General features: G+C 41.3%; 1 protein-coding gene across 1 annotated transcript in view; it reads right to left on the bottom strand.

Annotated features, from left to right (window-relative positions):
• AFF3 (AF4/FMR2 family, member 3) overlaps positions 1–18,931 on the bottom strand; it is a 312,420-nt gene that overhangs the window by 171,937 nt on the left and 121,552 nt on the right. The window contains exon 6 of the mRNA XM_010575812.1: positions 4,517–4,561. Coding sequence (XP_010574114.1) covers positions 4,517–4,561 — 45 coding nt within the window. The remainder of the gene's footprint in view (positions 1–4,516; positions 4,562–18,931) is intronic.

The following is an 18,931-nucleotide window of genomic DNA, read 5'->3' as shown; positions in this document are numbered from 1 at the left end:
TCCCTGAAAGAAACTTATCTGTCCTTCACCCCACACTCCATCCTGCCTCCCCACTGGTCCACACCATCCCAAAGGAGGTGGCTTCTCCTGTGTTAACTGGCTGTGCTTGGTTTTCCTCCAGCCCCTTCTCTGCATTCCTGTTGCTCCATCAGCTTCCTGCTGTCTCTGCATCCTGCAGCCAAACACTGTTTGGAGGCCAAACACTCAAACTATGTCCGTCTCTCCCTAGTTCAACAACACCTCTTATGTCAACACAAAAAACCCCAGGGAATTCACAAGGAACATCTTCAGTAACTAAAAGCTCAGCTTACCTGTGCGTTTCCTTTCAACAAAGCTACTGCGACTCTAGGAAATCGCAGCTAAGACTGTAAGAATAGCCAGATCAATCTCCAACCACTTATCTTACAAACCAAGAACTGCCTGCACTTGACACACTCCCTTTCTCCTTAAATCCATAGCAAATATATTCAGAGTGCATCCAATATTGGTTGCAACAGTTAACTTAGTGGAGAGGCAGGACTCCTGCTGCTCCCATTTTTCACAGGTACTACAGCAAAATAAATGTTTATTCCAAACCCCACCACTTGTAACAAAATACACAATTCCACACAGTAATAAAATCAAATAGAAATCAGCCAAAATTACTAATCTTGCTTAGCAAGCCTGTGTTTTAGCGAGGAAGTGAATAGGTTGGCTTTGGCAGCATCTCAGGAACTCAGGTAGCAACTGCTCCGGGCACGGTGGAATAAAGGATCTTTGTGTAGGCTTAACTCTTATTTTCTGCTTCAGAGTTTTCTACCATGTCCTCCACCAACAATGCAAAAGCTTACAAGGAATTGCCTTTTACAACTACTGTCAAGTAATGAGGTTTTTCTCTCTTGATTTGACATTACATCTGTAACTTGGTCTTACTGAAGTTACTTACATGGAAAGCTCTCTTAGAAGATTCTCAACCCTCAACGTGTGTGCCTGCAGCTGGACAGAAAAGTCACTACACCTTGAAGAAGCTGCTATAAATTAGTGCATGGGGTTAGATGAGGTTCAGGACTCCTGCAGTGATTATAAACTCAGCAGGAGTCCTTACACAGGACAGGTCTTGTTAATGGACCTCCTTCAGGACTGGAAGCGGTTCTGCATCTCAGTTCTTGAGGGCTTTCTCTGGAAGCTGCTGTTTTGTGTGGAAGGATCTGTCAATTTACAAAGTCTACAGAACTCTGATACATTTGGTAAAACAACATCAAAAAAGGCTAGACTTAGGCCGTGGCACCATGTGTTGCACAAGGCAGGACAAAGACTATAAATTCTTGTCACAGTTAGTGCAAAGTAAGATTTGGTGATTTTAAAACTATGCCTAAATTGATTTTGCAGCCCGGGTCGGATGTTAGCTCTGGCCATGTCCTGAAACCAGAGGGTGACAAGAGCTGTGCACAAACCAGCATTTGCCTCCTTTCACCTGCTGGGGGAAGGAAACACAGGGAGGCAGGTGGAGCAGATTTGGGACACACTTTCTACTGCCCTTGGTCTTGACTGGGGAAACACGGACATGCTGTGGAAGTACCTATCCCTTGGAAAAGCCACAGCTTGACTTGTGCAGGGAACACACTATCTAGAAAGATAGGATGTTTTCTGCTTTCTGTTGTGCAAGAGACAGCTAAAACAGGGTGCAATGTTCTTTAAAAAGATAAATTTTAAGCATCTTCTTACTTTTGCTGATGCTCCATGCAGTAGAGTGGCCCTTCATATAATAAACACATTTCAGTGCGCCAGCCACCTTTTCTGAGGGCAACACAAGGATTGCAGCTCCTGTGGCTTTTCATTGTCTGCCTTTGGGCACCCGTAGGGGAACTGCATATATTCTGTCTGAAAAGAAGCTAAACTTTGGCTTTACTATGTGAATAGCACCTCCAACAAAAACATGGAAATGGCTTTCCTTATAAACAGTCTGTTTCAGAAAACCAGAAAATCTGTGTTAATACTGAATGGGTCTGTCCAGGACAAAAAGAGGGCACGGAGAGGGCTGGAAAAGTCTAGATGCCAGTAATTTACGAAGTGAGTAGCAATGGCACATTATTACTGTTGCTGTTTTCACTAATTATCAGTAACAACAACCACTGCTGATCTACTTTTGCATTGTGAGAGTAACTAAGCACTGCTTTTGTACTACACAGCACTTCCCTGACACAGAAAGTTCACTTTTCAGGACAAAATGGGTGTATCCGACCTGACCAGGCACTACAGGGTACAAGTGGAATAACAATATTCAGGCATGAGAAACCATGATCTATGCCTGACCTCACCCCTGTTTTTCCACAGTCCTTGTGAAAAAGGAGGCTCCTAAGAGAGGATCTAAAGGTAGGTATGGAGCTAACTGGGAAAGTGTTCAAAGCTCTTCCCAGATCTGATAAGAAGCATGGGAGAAATTAATTGATGTAAAACTTAGCAACATTGTGATGGAGGCCAGTATCACCAGGTAAGCTAAAGTGGGAGTTTATATGTTAGCATGGACTGGTAGACTTGAGGCCTTAAAATCAGAGACAAATAGCTGTACTTGATTTGATAGAGAAGGAGTGGTGAGATGTACAGACAAATGTCTTTGGGCAAGATGTCAAGCTAGGACAATGATCTGTGCAGCAGCATGAATGCAGGTATGCAGCATTGCATTTGTCAAAACCAAGGAAAGGATGTTGCAGCAATCAAAGTGTGTAATGAGAATTTGGACCTGAGACTTACACCTTTGTGAATAAAGAGCTTCAGCTAGAAATGCTACGGAGTAACAGTCTGCAAGATTCACGTGTAGTCTTAGACACAGAGACCCAAGGGAAGTTCAGAATAGAAAGCGATACCCAGGTTGCAGACCTGGAGGATGGGCAGATTGGAGAGGTTACCCATGATGACTGAGTACTCATGTGAGGACAAGAGCTAGGGGACGAAAACAGTACGCTGTCTATTTTAGCCATGCTAAGCCTCAGCAGATAGCGAGACACGGATGCAAAGTGTAGCTTTTGAGCTGTGGGTTGTTTTATTCACTTTTTAAGCAAAGTGAAAGAATTTGTGAATAAATCCTCACGAACAAAAGGGTCCTATCCATCCAAGGATGTCCTGAATGCTTCATCATGAAGCTTCACAAAAATGCTTCTTAAGGAACATTCCCAAGGGAAAAAGAAGAGAGCAGCAGCTGTGTTCACTGGTTTGGAGATGCATCTTACCATCCCTAGTCATATAGTGCATTTTTCTTCTCAGCTGGGGTCTCTTACATATCCATGTTCCTCTGCATGGAAGGAACCATGTCTCTTCTACGTTTTTTGCCTAATTGAAGAAACCTAAGGAGGAAGACCACCTTCTTTGTTCATCTTAAAAGCCTTGCATAAAAAATGGGTGAATGAGCCTCACATCACATCATGAATTCATGATATCTGCTACTAATTTGTAACAAAGCAGCAGGGACTGAGGCTAAGGCTTGTTGAATACATGGTTCAGTCCTACAAAAGCCTACTTTGTAAACGTTAGCTAAGTAAAAGCTCTGCCAGTGAAGTCATAAGCAATACATCATCATCACCCTTCGATAAACTCTTCGTCCAGTTTAAGAATTAAAAGCTGTATTTAACGTATTCAGGGAGAGCGGAGAAATGCCTTTAGAAACAACAGGCTTAATGCACTACTAATCTCTAAACTAAATATTTATAGCCCCGTAATTTATAAACAATCTGAAATATTTGGGTAGTGGATATCCAAGAGGTGGAAGCGCACACAGTAATAGGGAGGTTTTACCATTCTATCTACCTTGTTTTGTGTTTCAATCACTATTATATCAGATTTATAAGCATTGCAAATTATTGAATTATCAGTTTAGAAAAAGAGCTGAAAAAACCATGAGTTAAAATATATGGAAATGTTTCATTGTTTATAAATTTGTGTGCCTCAGAAAATAATCAATATCAAAACTGATTCAAGCCAAGATCTGTCTGGATGTGTATTAAATTGCTCCATGAAAATAAACTAGAAATTACTAAGATAAAAGAAATAATAATGAAATATGGAAATAACTAAGGATTTTGCACATTGTCATTATATAATGGACATAATGGACATAATGACATTACATAATGGATTCTAATTAAATCCAGGTGGAAAATGACCTTCCTAGACCTCCCTTCAAAATTAAGATTTTTGACAGTCATGATTAATGGAAACATGCACTTTGCATGGTTTGTAAACCTGAAACATCATTGTACATTTCAGTTTATAATTTATCCCATTATCTGCTTCTGCATGCATGAAGGTCAGCCGTACTGGCACAAAGTAGCAGTGAAATTCAGAGGCTCTGAAAGGTTGTTTTCACAGATTTTTCAATTATTTTTCATGAGGAAATAATTTTGCCTACTTTTCCCTTAGAAAGATGACAATCTAAAAGAGTAATATTTTTAACAGCAGTAATTGCAATATTCTTGTTATCCTCTTGTCTTTTTAGAATAAACAAAATGGCACTGGAAAAAAATGTTTTTTTAAGGATTCCTACCCGCAATATTTCTTCAATGCAGCTGTTATCTCCTGTTCCACTGTCCTGTAAACAAAATGAGAAAATAGTTTGTTTGTGTTTTAAAAAGAAATAACAAATAGCAGGTTTGAGGACATGGTTGTCACATGAAATATATTCCAACCTCTATTACAGTTTCGAAATGAGGCCAAGTCTTTCCAGCATCTGAAAAGTTGCACTGCTTAAAATTCTCAAATTATTCCCCATCAGCACCGCAGGAAGATGTAATATTTGCAGCGTTTACATATGACTGCAACATATTTGTATAAATTCATAGGATTTTATTTACACCACTTTGGGTGCGGTTCATGCTGTTTTGGCTATGCTGAGTATGAGTAAGCATAAGCAAAACAGTTATTGCATGTACGTAGATCCAATATGTGCATTTATTTACATTAAATAAATAACATCTTTCCGCATCCTTTGTGCAGGAAGGACTCTGCAGTGACACTGCCTATGTGCAGCCTGACGATGTATAGGGTAGAGGCACCTGCGATGCCGAGGGGAGAGCTGCAGAGACTGCAACACAGGCGGCAACACCGAGCACAGGCTAGGCAGCACAGCAGTCCTGAGAAGGCTACGATTTCCTAAAATGCTGACCCAAAACCCACCCGTACGTTGTGGGGCTGAGAAATTCGGCTCTCCTGAACAATATGGCTTACTCCAGAGCCATTCTGGAGAGGAGAAATCAGAGACTTGGCAGAGCAGCTATCCCCTGATAGCAACCATCCTGCTGGTGCCTCACCTACATGCTCAGCTTGGTTGTTCATTAGGACCCAAAATTTTGCCACCGAAGACAAGGCAGCGCGAGACACCAGACTGCCATACCTGTGCCCCCCCCATCCCCTTCCTGCCTGCCCCCAGTTCCCTTGCACTGCCCAGCACAACTGGGAAGAGTGGGCACACCATGGATGGAAGTACTGGTGCTGAAGGGCTGCCCATCTCCTGCAGCGCTCCACAAGATACAGGTGGCTGCTGCATCAAGCAAGTTTTCTGGGGATTTACTTCACCACGCTAAACTCCCTGACAGTTGCCCCAAAAAAGGGTTTCTTCTTCTTGGAGAACAGAACTAGCTCAGGAAGCAGGAGACTGGGGCTTGAGGTCTTCCCATGTGGAAAGGGGGGATGGAAACAAAACTGATATGATTAATTACTGTCCGCAAAAAGCCAGCAGGGAGGTGAGCTTGGTCTTTGCCTCTCATTTTCAAAACACACCTGGAGGTTCTGAGTTTTCAGGTGCCCACCTGGAGAAATATCAAAGCAGTTCGATTTTCCGAAGTGCTGAGCTCTTCTCACCTGGAAATCAGACTTCTCTACCACATCTGTATTTGGGCACCCAAAAAAATCACAAGGCGCTTTCAAAAATGGATACCTCTATGCCTACCAGACCCAAATGATCCCACTAGCCAGTCTGTGCAAGTCCTGCTCCTGGGCAGTGTCACTGCCGCTCCCCAGCCTGAGCTGGGTGACCGAGGAGGTCTGGACCCGCAGCCGCTCGTAGCCTACCAGCTGTAACCGAGGTCAGAAGTACAGCAGCCATGCACAAGCAAGGGAACAATTTACGTTTCATAATTTTTTTGTGGCTGTTATTTCATGCCAATTCACAGAAAGTCGTAAGTGCTTTATTGTCCCCACTCCTGCTAAATCTTTGCTGAATATGGCCCTCGATTGTTAAACAAATGAATCGCATTAACTCTTTTTGGTGCAACACAGTCTGTCAGCTTTACAGTTCGCCAGGATTTACACCACTGATTTCAAAGGGAAAGGAACTAAGCACGCTGTAAAGTCAGCCTTTGGAGAATTACTCATATCCGATGTACGGATGCTGAAGAGAGGCTGCAGCCCTCGAGCAGACAGCCCTGTTCTGATCTCAGCCCTGTCCCCGAGGAGCCGCACAACACTGCGTGTGACCTTCCTGCCGCTGGAGCAGGGGTGCAAGTGCAAGAGTTGATGTTGCCGATGAAGCTAACAAGACAGACGGAAACACCGTGACAACCTCTGGATATTTAAGAATTTTAAAATTAGCTAATTTTTATTTCTCTCTTCTCTGTGGGTTTCCCTCCATTTTCTCCCTTTCCTTCCCCAAACCCCGGCCAATGACTTCTTATCCCATTAACAACAGCGGGAAGTGCAAAACCCTCATCATGAACACCTTGTTTACCGAGCAACTAATTTACTGCCTGACCTCAAGTTTTCTATTCTAGTCCATTGCCATCTTACAGAAGGAGGGATGAGATGACCTACCATCTTATGCTGTATACAATACATTGAACATACGGTAAAATGATACGCTCTATTTTTGTGTGAAGACAAAACTACTGAAGGTAAATTTGGCAATAGGCTATTTCAGACTAGGTTTAGAAACAAATTTTTGTTACAAAATCAAATATCCCTCCTAGAAGTGTAATGAAATAAGTCTGCAAATACTCATCAGCAAGAAATTACACTTTCCATTACGACAGAACTAACACTTTAGCTATTCTCCCTAGCACATCATATCTCTGGGCAGGGAGTAAAAAAACTTTTCACATCTCTCTCTCAATATCATCACACTGCCTTTCAAATGGCAAAAAAAAAAAAAGCTGTAAACACAAACCCAAAGATGAGGTATGCAAAAGTGAAAACAGTATTTGGGAAAAACCTTGATTTCTTTATTTTCCTCTTTGTTCTTCATCTTTTGAGTGCCAAATATAAATTTCTTAATTTATTTTTGCTTTGAATACTTGTAAGGCTCTTAGATTACTGTTGATATCAAACCTTCTAGAATAAGGATGGGGAAGTTAAGAGACCATGCTCTGCACACAGCAAGCAACTTCAATTTCATATGGCCTGGGGCCATTATTATTTTTTTTTTGTCATGATATCATATAACACTATGCAGAGTGTTATTGTGGGACCTAAGGTATGTCTGAAAAGTGTCTGTAGATGTTGGTCTAGAAAAGACTTCCCGTTCTCACTTTAAAAGCTCTTCACTATATCTCTAGTCACATCACAGAGGAATCTGGCAACCTAAATTTAACTTCATGGCCATATTTTAATTAAAAAAAAAATAAAAGCTGGTAAATGTTTCTTTAAATCTGAATTAAAAGAAGAGATTGCATTACCTGCAGGCAACAAATAGCACAGAGCACTCAACGAGCTATTTGCATCAGCGGAATTGCCTGATCCAAACCCTATTGCGTCAGTGCTGGCTGCATGACGCAGCACCTGCGTAAGGCTGATGTCGGCAGTGCCGGCAATCTGCGCAAAGCACTCCCTCCACCCTCTTGATAGCCTGCACGCCACAGTACACTTGTGCAATCAACATTTTAATTACTTAAAAAATAAAAATTAAAAAAAAAAAGGAAATAAAGGTTTTGAGACTGCTGTTCTGAAGTAAGCCGAGGCGCTGCCACCCTGTATTTATTCTGACATTGATGAACCCAGCTCATTTGCTTCCCTTTGCATTTTGCGCTCTGTCATAACAAACGCGCCTCACTGAACCTCCAATGAACCATCAGCGAAACGCTGGCAAGTGTCAGGGAGCTGTCGGGGGAAGTGGGCTCCCGTCTCTTCCCTCTCCGATGCTGCACCCATTACCTTCGTCCCTCAGTCAGCACAGCCTGAAGAACGCCAAACATCTGCACACACGTGCGGCTGGAGTACAGTCTGGCAGGAGGATGCGAGGAGCTGCCACCAAGGATAATGGCAGTGGCTGCTGAAGAAATAGCCGGGAGCATCGTGCCGCTGATAACACGAGCAGCTAATTACCATGCAAAGCACAGAGAACTCTAAGAAACAAGGCTGACTAAAGGCTACATCGAATTCTTGAGAAACGGGATGTCATTTCAAAAAAAGCTACATCTGTACAAATTTTATTTCAGAGCATTACTTTATTTTTTCTTCCCTTACTAAGAGCTTTCACATGGAGATATATAAAGAAACCTCTCTGAAAGGAATTGTTTATCTGTGATACTTCTCCCTCCTTTCAAATCTTTGTGTTAAGGAAAGAAAGAAAAATCTTCTGCAAGTACCTATTTCCATTTTAGCCTAAGAGATTTTTATGGTGCCAGCTTTTGGTGCTGTTATTATTTGGACTGTGATAAGTGTTTTTACAAAGTCTCTAGAAGTTATTGGATTTTGTCTCCAGTATAAATTAGGCATGATTAAGATCTCCAGAAGGCTGAGGTACGTACTCAGCCTCTTCCACTCGGTGGGAGGCAGGCTGGCTCTGTCGGCGCTTGAACGCTGGTCATCTGCAACCAGCGGCATGGCGGTGGCCACCATGTGTCCACCCTTTGGGTGCCACCTCTGCATCCAGGGCAGCTTTCACCCCCGCGCTGCGCAGGCACTGCACGGCATGGCTTAACACGGGGCTGCAGGATCTCCCCTGGGGCCTAAAGTGAAGCTTCAGGCAGTAAATGTTGGCAGACAATAACCTACGTCCACAATTTTAAAAAAAGGGAAGAAAGCCCACATTGATGGACCTTGGTCTGAAAGCATATTAGAAAAGCTTCTTTGCCAGGCAAGACCACAAAAATATGGAGATACACACAGATGCATGCACATATGTATATACAACATTTTCTATAAAATCCATTTGCTAGAAAGGAACTTCCAGTATGAAGAAGATAAGTAAAGTCCTTATCTTTTTACTTATTCATACGTGCGGCCTCTGCCTGCTGCATTGTGGAGAACCATTGCCCTCAACAAAGTTCCCCTTCAATCATTTCTCTGAGGAGATCTTCAAACCTTCAAGTTGTGGAATAAAATGTTGAAATTTAACAGGGAGATATGCCTGAGACCAGAGAGGTGTCTTCTGGGGTTTCTGTGGAAATAAAGCCAGGCTGTGTAAAAGTATTTTTCGGGAGAGGTCATTTGCAGATGCCCAGGAAGGGTTTTTAGATATTCAGGGCTTAACTTCCTTGCATGTGCTACATCCTCCAAAAGGCTCTTTATGGGATAGCTGTGCTGAACCCACACTGCTCTGGAGAGAAAAGGCAGTGCTTTGGACTTCAGGAAATGTGGGCTGCCTAAAAGATTAGACCTCAACCTGGTTAAAGGAAATTTCCACTTTTTGGAATGTATTTTCATTCTGAACTGGGGTGGGGGGGCGGGCACCTACATGTAGATTTTATCCCATTGGCTATACTCCCATTAAAAATGTAATTGTGTGACAACATTACCTACAAAATGAAATTTTAAGAAGTGTTCTTCAGTTCAGTTGAGAAATGAAAAGTTTGATCAGATCAAAACACTTTACAACAAGTTTTAAGAAATAAATAGAAATAAAATTTGTAGTTACAGAATAAGATATGGCCTAAATCAAGAAGTCATTAAAACATAATATTGAAATGTTTCACTCTGACTCCAAATTTGGTAATTTTTTACTTTAAGAAAATATTTTCTTCAAACAAGAATGAAAATAAGTTTGGTCAAAATCAACATAGATGCAGACATTTTCAGTTCTGATAAACTGGAATGTCCCACAGGAAAAGGACCGAGTACGAAAAAAACCTCTGACCAGAACAGAATTAAAAACAGTATTTCTCTTTCTTTTATTCCTCTGACGAGAATAGCATTTCTATCTTGATGGGTGACATGAGACCTACCAGCAATGTTTCCATCTACTTTAACAGGGCTGGACTTCAGGCAGCCACAGCATACCGTAGTCACCCTCATTTCACCAATGGGCATTCCTAATGCTGGGAATTTCACAGCCCTTAAACAGACAAGACTCCTTGTCTCTCTCAGAGGATGCAGGCAAGCAGGGCTGAACTGGGCAGGGTTACCAAGGAAATAAGGAAGAGACTCCTGAGGAAGCTTGATTTTCTATTGTTCCTGATATTTGAAAGCTTTACTTTGCACTCGTGCTGTTTCTTACTACTAATTTGGAGTGCCAGTGGCCATGGTCTGTTGACACAGTAGTTTTCTCCTGCGCTCTGCACTGCTGCGAGTAGGAGCTGTTTCTCTTTTACTACGAGGAATTGCTGCTGCTAAATTAGACATGGAGATGTACAGAAGGGAGATGGGTATGAACAGCTGAATTCTCCTCAAACTCTGTGTCAGAAAGTGTGGCACTAATTAAAGTTATTAAATCCATCTAATTTACAGTGACTGTTAATAAACTGTTACCCTTAATAAGCCCATTCTCTTTTGAAATGGAGCCTTCATATTTATTATGGGGATTATTTTTTTCTACCATGGGATCTGGCAACATTGTTCTTGGTTCAAAAAGGAAGAGGAGAAAGGTTAACAAAGATTGTATTTCACGAAAAAAAATGAATTAAGAGCAAGTGATGAAAGTCATCTAGCTTTGCTTTAATGAAAGTATCTGGCTATACTAATTGGGGGTCTTGTTGCAACTGGAATATCATGATGCCCCAGTCTTGTACCAGGAACAGGAAGATATTCTGGCTAATCGAAGAAGGTGAATAAAAATTATTTGTAGATAGAGAGAAACACCAAATGATCCGATAACACTTGCTGTGCACACTAGAAAGGAGATGCTAATTGGACAAGAGTACATTGAAGCATCTCCTGCCCATGTAGCGTCCGACCTGAAATGAGTATGGAAAGCCTGGGATCGGAAAGTGAGGTGATGCTGAAGGGCCACCATCTGGGTGGGTGCTGGGAGCTTCACTAGAGCTTAGGCACCTGTAGCCCAGTTTGGAGGGGATTTAGAAGTGCTGGGTCCAGCCACGTGTTGAGAGGTCATCTTCAAACTAGTGAGATGGTCTGAGTCCAAGTCTCAGTGTCCACACCACAAAAAACATCAAGAGAATTAAAGGCCAAGAACCCTTCTGACACCTCCCCACCATCTCCACCCCTAAAGGCCATCGAACAATCAATGACTGGAGCTGCACTGGTAACATTTCATGTAATAAAAGATGCTTGGGAGCCTCAGATGAAACCTACTCGCAGATCAGTGGAGCAATTCTACAGGCTTTTACATTATATTAATAAAAATAAAAATCCAAACATGCCAGAATTACACTGTGACCCAGACCGATAAAAGGGAGCTGTAATGGAGAACTGCATTGTTCTATTAATAAAATATAAAGGTTTTATTGTTATTGGGAAAGATTGATTGTATCAAATCAATACTGTGTCACAGTATATTAATGTTTTTCTTCACTAATGAAAAAATAGGGTCTGATGTGATTACACTCTCTTGCTACCCATTTGAAAAATATAATGGGATGGTAATAATGAAGATTGCAACTTGCAATTTTACTCCTTGCTACATGCTCTATCCTGGGAGGTGCTGAGTAAGTGACCTTGGCTTTCAGTGAAGTCAACAGGAGCTGAAGGTAACTGGCATTCACCAAAATGCTGTCAACAACCCCCTGAACAGACTCCACAGCCCCTCTTCCCACCCCAAAATTGGAAAAAGCTAGTGGGGACCTCTGGAAATGCCTTCAGCATTCTACATTTTCTGCAGCACTGTATGCATGCTCTGAACGTTTTAAGTGACTGCTTACTTGACACAGTGGTCTATTTGTTCGAAAGTTTCCATTATGGACATCGGAATCTTTTGGCTTTGCAGCAGGAAAGACTTCTTAGTGAAGATATGGGCTTCTCCCCTCAGCCCACGCAGCAGCCCCACGGACCCTGCCCTGGGAGCGATAGAGATCAGCTTTTCTCCCCATTAGATGCCTGTCCTCCCTGCTACACAGATGGCCAATTAGCGTCAACTGGAATGTGGTATTTTTAGTGATGTGGACACTTGTCCGCTACGACCTGGACTGAGACCAATCGATTGCATTTAATATATTGTCTGTGTTTGGGGAGAATATATAACATCTGTATAGCAGCAACAGTTGGAAAAACAAGTATTATGGAACTGTTAATCTTTTTGTGACATTTTAATATGAATTTACCATCAGCTATTATAATATTCAATAAATTAAATGGATTATTTTGCCAAGAGATCCTTTAAAAATGTTAATTAACAATAAATCAATAAAAACTATTCAACATGAAAATCAATTACATCCCTGTTTACATTATTTAACTCCAAACATTTCTGTTTTGTGTGCTTGTAATTAGCAAGCTATAAAAGATGCCATAAATAGGCGCATAATGAGAGGAACTGTTTATAAATGATAATTGGTATTCATTCCCACTGAGCTAAAGGTTATGTGATTACAAACTATCGTGCAGAAAGGGTTAAACCTCTTATAGATAGAAGGTTTTACAGTACACAACTCTCCAGAAATCTCTCCCACAAAAGGCCCCTGATGGAAGAAAGCCCCTGTACATGAGTGGCTGATGGAAAGAGTAACATCTATCAGGCATTCCTTAAAGACTATTTACATCAATTCAGAAACGGGTCATGGGGAAAAATCTACCCTTTGGGCACTGGTGGAGGGAATAAGAAATGGAGCCTGGCACAAGGAATTCAGTATTGATAAAACATCATTATCTGAATAATATCTCTACTAAGTCAAAAGGAAAGGTATTAAAATTGAAATGCTATTAAAAATCTAGGTGACCATCCTGCCAACAAAGCTGAGGACAGGACAAAGGAAATGAGGGTGGTTTCTGTCATGATGGGTAACAAAGATGTTGCTCTACCCAATACCTCACTCAAAGATTAGGGGCAAAGAGGGTCTGGTTTTCAGAGAGGGCTAAAAGAGGATTACAGGATCTTCACATGGCAGCTGAAAGCCCAAAACACTGAGCAGCAGCCTGTATCTCCAGGAGGTAACACCGGACTATTTCTTATGATAGGCTACTACACAGAGCTGAAAAAAATGTTTCCTAGGGAGAAACAACCACTCATTAATCCTTATTGCTGAAAACTGCCTTCTCAATTTTAGAGACTGAGACCTGATTTAGACTCAACAGCTAAAAACCCCCACGATCTGGAGACCAGAGTAACATTTGGCTTCCTACTAAAGCCTTTTGCTAGTCCAAGGATGACACCAACATCTGACAGTTTTGGCTTTGACAGTGTCTCCTCCCCAGCAAAATAAATCTCATTCTTTCACTATAACTGCTTTCATGAGGGCAACAATCATCAAGAACCCTTGATGGAGCAGGTCTGAAGCATGGGCAGACCAGTGAGCTAGTGATAAAGCTAGCAGAGTTAAACAACCTATTTGCAAATCCAGAAAGAAACCACTTTTTCTACCTTGTCTGGGCACAGCTGATGCATATTTCCTTTCTTTCCTGGATCATGACTTAAAAGTGAATTCATTTTGGCCTGAGACACTTACATTGTACTGCTTTCCTTGATTTTCACGAAATACAGTTGTTTCATGGAAAACAAGGATCAGGATTTGGAGTTTTAAAAAAGAAAAAGTCTATTACGTGTAAGGAACAGAGCATCATATGCATTGGTTTGAGAATGACAGCTCAGTCTCATTGCTAAGACTGCAAAAACATATTCTGGTCATGGCAATTGCGACCTGGACACCTATTTGCCCAAGAAGGATATAATTTGCTACTGGATACCCAAAGGTTTATCAATGAAGATGAACAATTGTATGCATCTGCATCTTTAAATCAATCGTTTGACACCTCTGGTCAGCTCAGGTGGATTCTGTTAAAATCCACATGGAAGCTGATAAATAGCACAATTCTCCAAGCTGCAGTGAAAATCTCGGCAGAGCTTTATTGTGCTCTCAGCATTCCTGAAAGTCAAAAGAAAAAAATCCAGCCATACTGTGGTCACTGACAGACTGATGGAAACACACTCGCTGCAAAGCTACTGAAAATAGTACTCTCTAAAGGTTTTGCAGAGTTAATAGGACCCGTAAAATTGCAAATAAAATTGTCAGTGCTGCAATGTCTTAGGGCTCAGACATATAAGTTCTTTCCAGTTAAGAATGTACATGACACCATGTATATATCAAGGTATACATGTAAGTATGTAGGTACACACCATACAAAAACCTCCGCAAAATTTTCCTGAAAATGCACAAACCGACCAAGTGTCAAATCTTATCAACTGTAGCCTTAATATGGGAATCAATAAATTCAGCAAATCTATACAGTTGCAGAGTAGACAAATACCTTCCTCATTTTTCCTGTCCTCTCTTTCCCAAATCCCACCGAAAGATTTTTTTTCCCATCAATTCACTGCAGGTCTATATTGGTCCTCTTTAGTGGGGGACAGAAAGTCCTTTGGCCAGCTGGGTAGGAACCAGGCACCGCTGTGCTGCCTTGCAGAGGACTTACCTCCAGAAGTCAGGCTACCTCCACATCTTTAAAACCATCTGCCCCAAGAAGTGGCAGCTGCCCAGCACTTGTCCCTTATTGGGGGATTGCCCCGTTTGGGCAATGACAAGACCAGGAGCAGAATAAATAATGTCCCAGGTTTGGGGAAGGTTGTAGGTAGCTCCCAAGTAGTTGTACACTACTAGTTAACAGGTTTTGATGGAAGCCACACTGGTCCCTCAGGCGTGGAGGACAAAAGGTTGGCTTCAAAAGATCCTAGCTTATTGTCTTTTGGCTTTCACTTTTCTTCCCATATATTCTCAGGTTATCCCCTTTTAACAGGGCTATTGCATCTGAAAGTCACAACGCTTTCTGATTTTCTTTTTGCCTGTCACTGTTACAAGTAACACTGAAATACAGAAAGAAAGTAGAAAGAAAAATTGGTTTCAGCTTTTCCAGATTTTCTGTTTTTGAAAGAGTTTGCTTGTCCTTCCAGTACCCAGCTGTTTGCATTGACCTCTCCCACTCAGCTAAAGGCTAATGGAGCATCACTTATAAAACCCAGAAATACAAAACTGTACAGACCATGACTATAGACCTTGTTACTCAGGGGCAGTAACCACTTTTTACTGTCACATTAACAGTTTTCTTTTTAGTACAGAAAATGAGCAACAAGTCACTTTATAACAGTGCAGTGCCATAGAGGCATGACTGGTGTATGGACTGCAAAGCTCTGGCTGGTGCCTACAGAGAACTGCTCTCCCAACAGCCTCACTGCCAAAAAACTATTTTAAATCCTTCATGCAACACACAATACAGTGGGTGGAAATAAAAGGAAGAAATAGACAGTGACAGTAGATTTTAATTTTTACTGGGTTGCAGACCAAAACCAGTACTACACTGCATGAGAGGGGTTTGTGAATTTTCTCAGAAAGGTTAGGTTGCCCTTAGGTTTGGTTTGGGTTTGACTTCCAAAACATTCATTAGAAAGCTTCAAAATAGTGAACTGCCTCTTGGATTTCTATTTTTATTTTTTTGAACAGATGAGGTGATCCTCCACTTAAAAACAGGTTATTTTGTCTCTAGAGGAAGAAATGTTCAATGTAGCCCCATTTCATTTTAAATGGAAGCTAAATGGAGAGAAAAATCTCTAACACTGCTACAGCTCACAGACATTTCCATCTAGGTCAAGTGCAACAAATCTGCATTTTTTAAGCAGCAAAGCCAGCTCTGTCCCTATAAAAACTGGAAGGTCCTGTGGCACCCCAAATTGTAACAACACATACAGAAAACAGGAGTACAGTTGGAAAGCCTTTGAGCTGAGAAGCCACGTTTCCCTTTTGTTATGTGATCTTGATGAATTTATTTCTGTGGCTTTTATTCAAGTTTCAGGACGTTGAGTCCCTTAAACTTGTTGGTATTTTCCTTTTTTATGGTTCTCTGCTGCCTTTCACTGTTTTATTTTTATTCTTTTGTTCGCCGGTGTAACTGAAGGTAATACAGTCCTGCGCCTATTACCCTCCACCTCTTTGATCTGGCAGTGGGTATCAACAAAGAAGTTATTTGTTCTCAACACATTAAACCCTTCTGTGTAGCTTTTTACAAATTCTGTTATGCAACTTTGATAGGGCCTGGAACGAGTTGTCAGGTACCGAAAGGCTGGGGAGCACAAAGACCTCTCCAAAAGTCAAGCTATGAATGGTGTCATCTTGCTGTTTCACTTTCAAAGGTGGCTCATACAGGTTTGCTGAATAGGAGTCGTTTGACAGCAGACATCTGAATTTGTATCGCAGACTCTAAGACACCTTTATAAGAACTTTGAATATCTTAGTTGAGTCCTGAGGATCAAAGCTTCCTATGTAGTAAACCTATCATGGGTTACTCAGGGAGATTTTCAGCATTGGTAACAATGGCAGCTGATTTGCCTCGCATAACAAGCTACCGATAGAATATAAGGATTGTGATCAATACTTTAACTAAAATCTATCTGAAACTCAGGAATTATATTAAGGTCTCATAATTTACTTTATAAACCATCATCTCCTATAATTTTAAGACACGCATGCATCAAGCGTTGCTTGAAATACATTAAATCTTGATTTTTCAAATCAGAATACTAGAATAGTAAGTAGAATTGGCAGCATAAATGAATATAATGCATAAAACACAAAAAGCTCTTGGCTGGCTTTTGTATACAGCATTAGAAACAGAGAAACACACATTGTTTCACAGTGATCTGCATTAAATATATTTGTTATGGGTTTGAAATACTCCAAACTATTTGTTTTGGATGAGAGAGGATGCTCTGCATTTATGATATATGATACCACATTGTCATCAATTGTCATGCTTTGTTTATAGGACTGAATAATTTGCAATCATCAGATTACTATGTTTAGTCTGCACTCTGGTTTTCAGAGAATGCGTATTAAACAGATCAAATCCTTGTATTATTTATTTATTTGTTTGTTTATGAAAGGAATGAGGAGTGGCTCATTCCCCTGACAATTAACTATTTGGTGAAGGGTTCGAAGTTTCAGGTGCCAGTTGTTCTTGGGGAGGAGAGAAGGGCAAAGCTGCTCTTGGGCTCTGATTTTTAATTGTGTGCCCATATTGCCATGTAGGGACATCAGGTAATAACGACAGCAAAAAAATGAAGAAGATGCAAAAGGCTATGCATATTCTAAGGGCTTCCTTCAGCTTTCTGGCTCCCTTTCCCCAGCCATACTTCCAGCAGCATCTCCTGCATGTTTTATCTGCAGATGTTGCTCTCAGTCACCTGCAGCCCAGATAAATATTGGGGCAGGTAGAGGACGAGGAAGCCCCATCAAAACACAGATTATCCTATACCATTTGCAGCAACAGGTACTTCGTGAGGAACAAAATGAAATGTTCTTGGCAAAGCCCTCTCTTTTTCATGATCTTTTTTTCTGCCAGAGAAATACAGCTATGAAACAAGATACTCTAGCAAGGGTTGCAAGCAAAGACTTTTAGCTGTTCCTGTGCAGGGCAAGGCACAGCCCTGGCAGTCAGGAATTGGCCGGTCGCTGTTGACTCTGCTGTAGGGCTGGTGGAAAAATCCACAGTAAAGAGCAGTCCTCGCCTAATTTAAATTTTGTATACATTTATACTATAAACACAACAAGATTTTAAATACTTGCAGATGGGAAATCAGTCAACAGCTACGGCTGAATGCCTGTAACACTTAATCCCTGGGGACTGTATAGGCACAGCAGCCCATCTGCACAAGTCACCTGCGCAGGTCTGTGCTGAGGTTCTCAGGCACAGGAGAGTAACACCGCTCACTCACTGCCCGAGCTCCTCTGTTGATGGCACTATATATAAACTCAAGATAGAAGGAAACAATGGGATTACTCATTCCGAGAAAATAATTACAAAATCAAGCCATCGCCTTTGCAAAAGCGTGATACTGGTTCATTTGCCACCCAGAATATCTGCACCTCTAAGCTAAAGACGAAAAAAACAGCAAGAATGAGACAGAAGCCAAGCTTACATTTCCATCCTTATCTCTCTCTACCGATACTCTCTCGGAGGTCCCTGCTTGCATAGCAGCTGCTGAATTGCTACAGTTTACAGTCTGGCATATTAAAATAAACTAGCACTGATTTTGGCAATTTGCAGTCATGCAGTTGCTGCTGCTGCATAAACAGTTGATGGATCCCTACAGCAGAGGCAGGAGCTCTTCATCTGCGCCCACTTGTGCGTCAGACCTCTCGGTCTGTGCAAGCACTAACCACAGCAGAGACTGCCGTGTGAACATATCCAAAGTCACCCGTTATTTGTGTCTCATTGCAGTCCAGAGCTCGATCAATGCTACCAACACAAAAGATGTGACTTTCGAAAGTGGCCTATCCTCCCTTTTGATCCAATGGAAAGGATTAAATGGGGATGTCTTGATTGAAAATAGTCTGCAATAATCTGCATTTTGCATGCATGCACATTACCATGAAGGCTTGTATAGCACTTCACAAGCACACAATCAGAAACATGTATGTAAACAGATGCATGTGTAATATAGTACTTCTAGATATGTAGCAGCATTTATAACTTTAGATATGGAATATGGCTACAATTCTATATGGACAACAGTATATATTTTTAGGAAGGATAACAAAAAGTACATTTTCTAGTCTAAAGGGTTGGAAGTATTTTAGGTAGGCAGAATATAATTCCCCCCGAAAATTAGGGTATCAACTGAAAAAAGGTAAGTCCTAACAAACCCTAAAAAAGA

The sequence above is a fragment of the Haliaeetus leucocephalus genome, unplaced genomic scaffold (genome assembly GCF_000737465.1).
Source record: "Haliaeetus leucocephalus isolate CR32 unplaced genomic scaffold, Haliaeetus_leucocephalus-4.0 Scaffold495, whole genome shotgun sequence".
Lineage (NCBI taxonomy): Eukaryota > Metazoa > Chordata > Aves > Accipitriformes > Accipitridae > Haliaeetus > Haliaeetus leucocephalus.
Note: the sequence above shows the minus strand (reverse complement) of the source record. Positions and strands in the feature narration are given on the sequence as shown.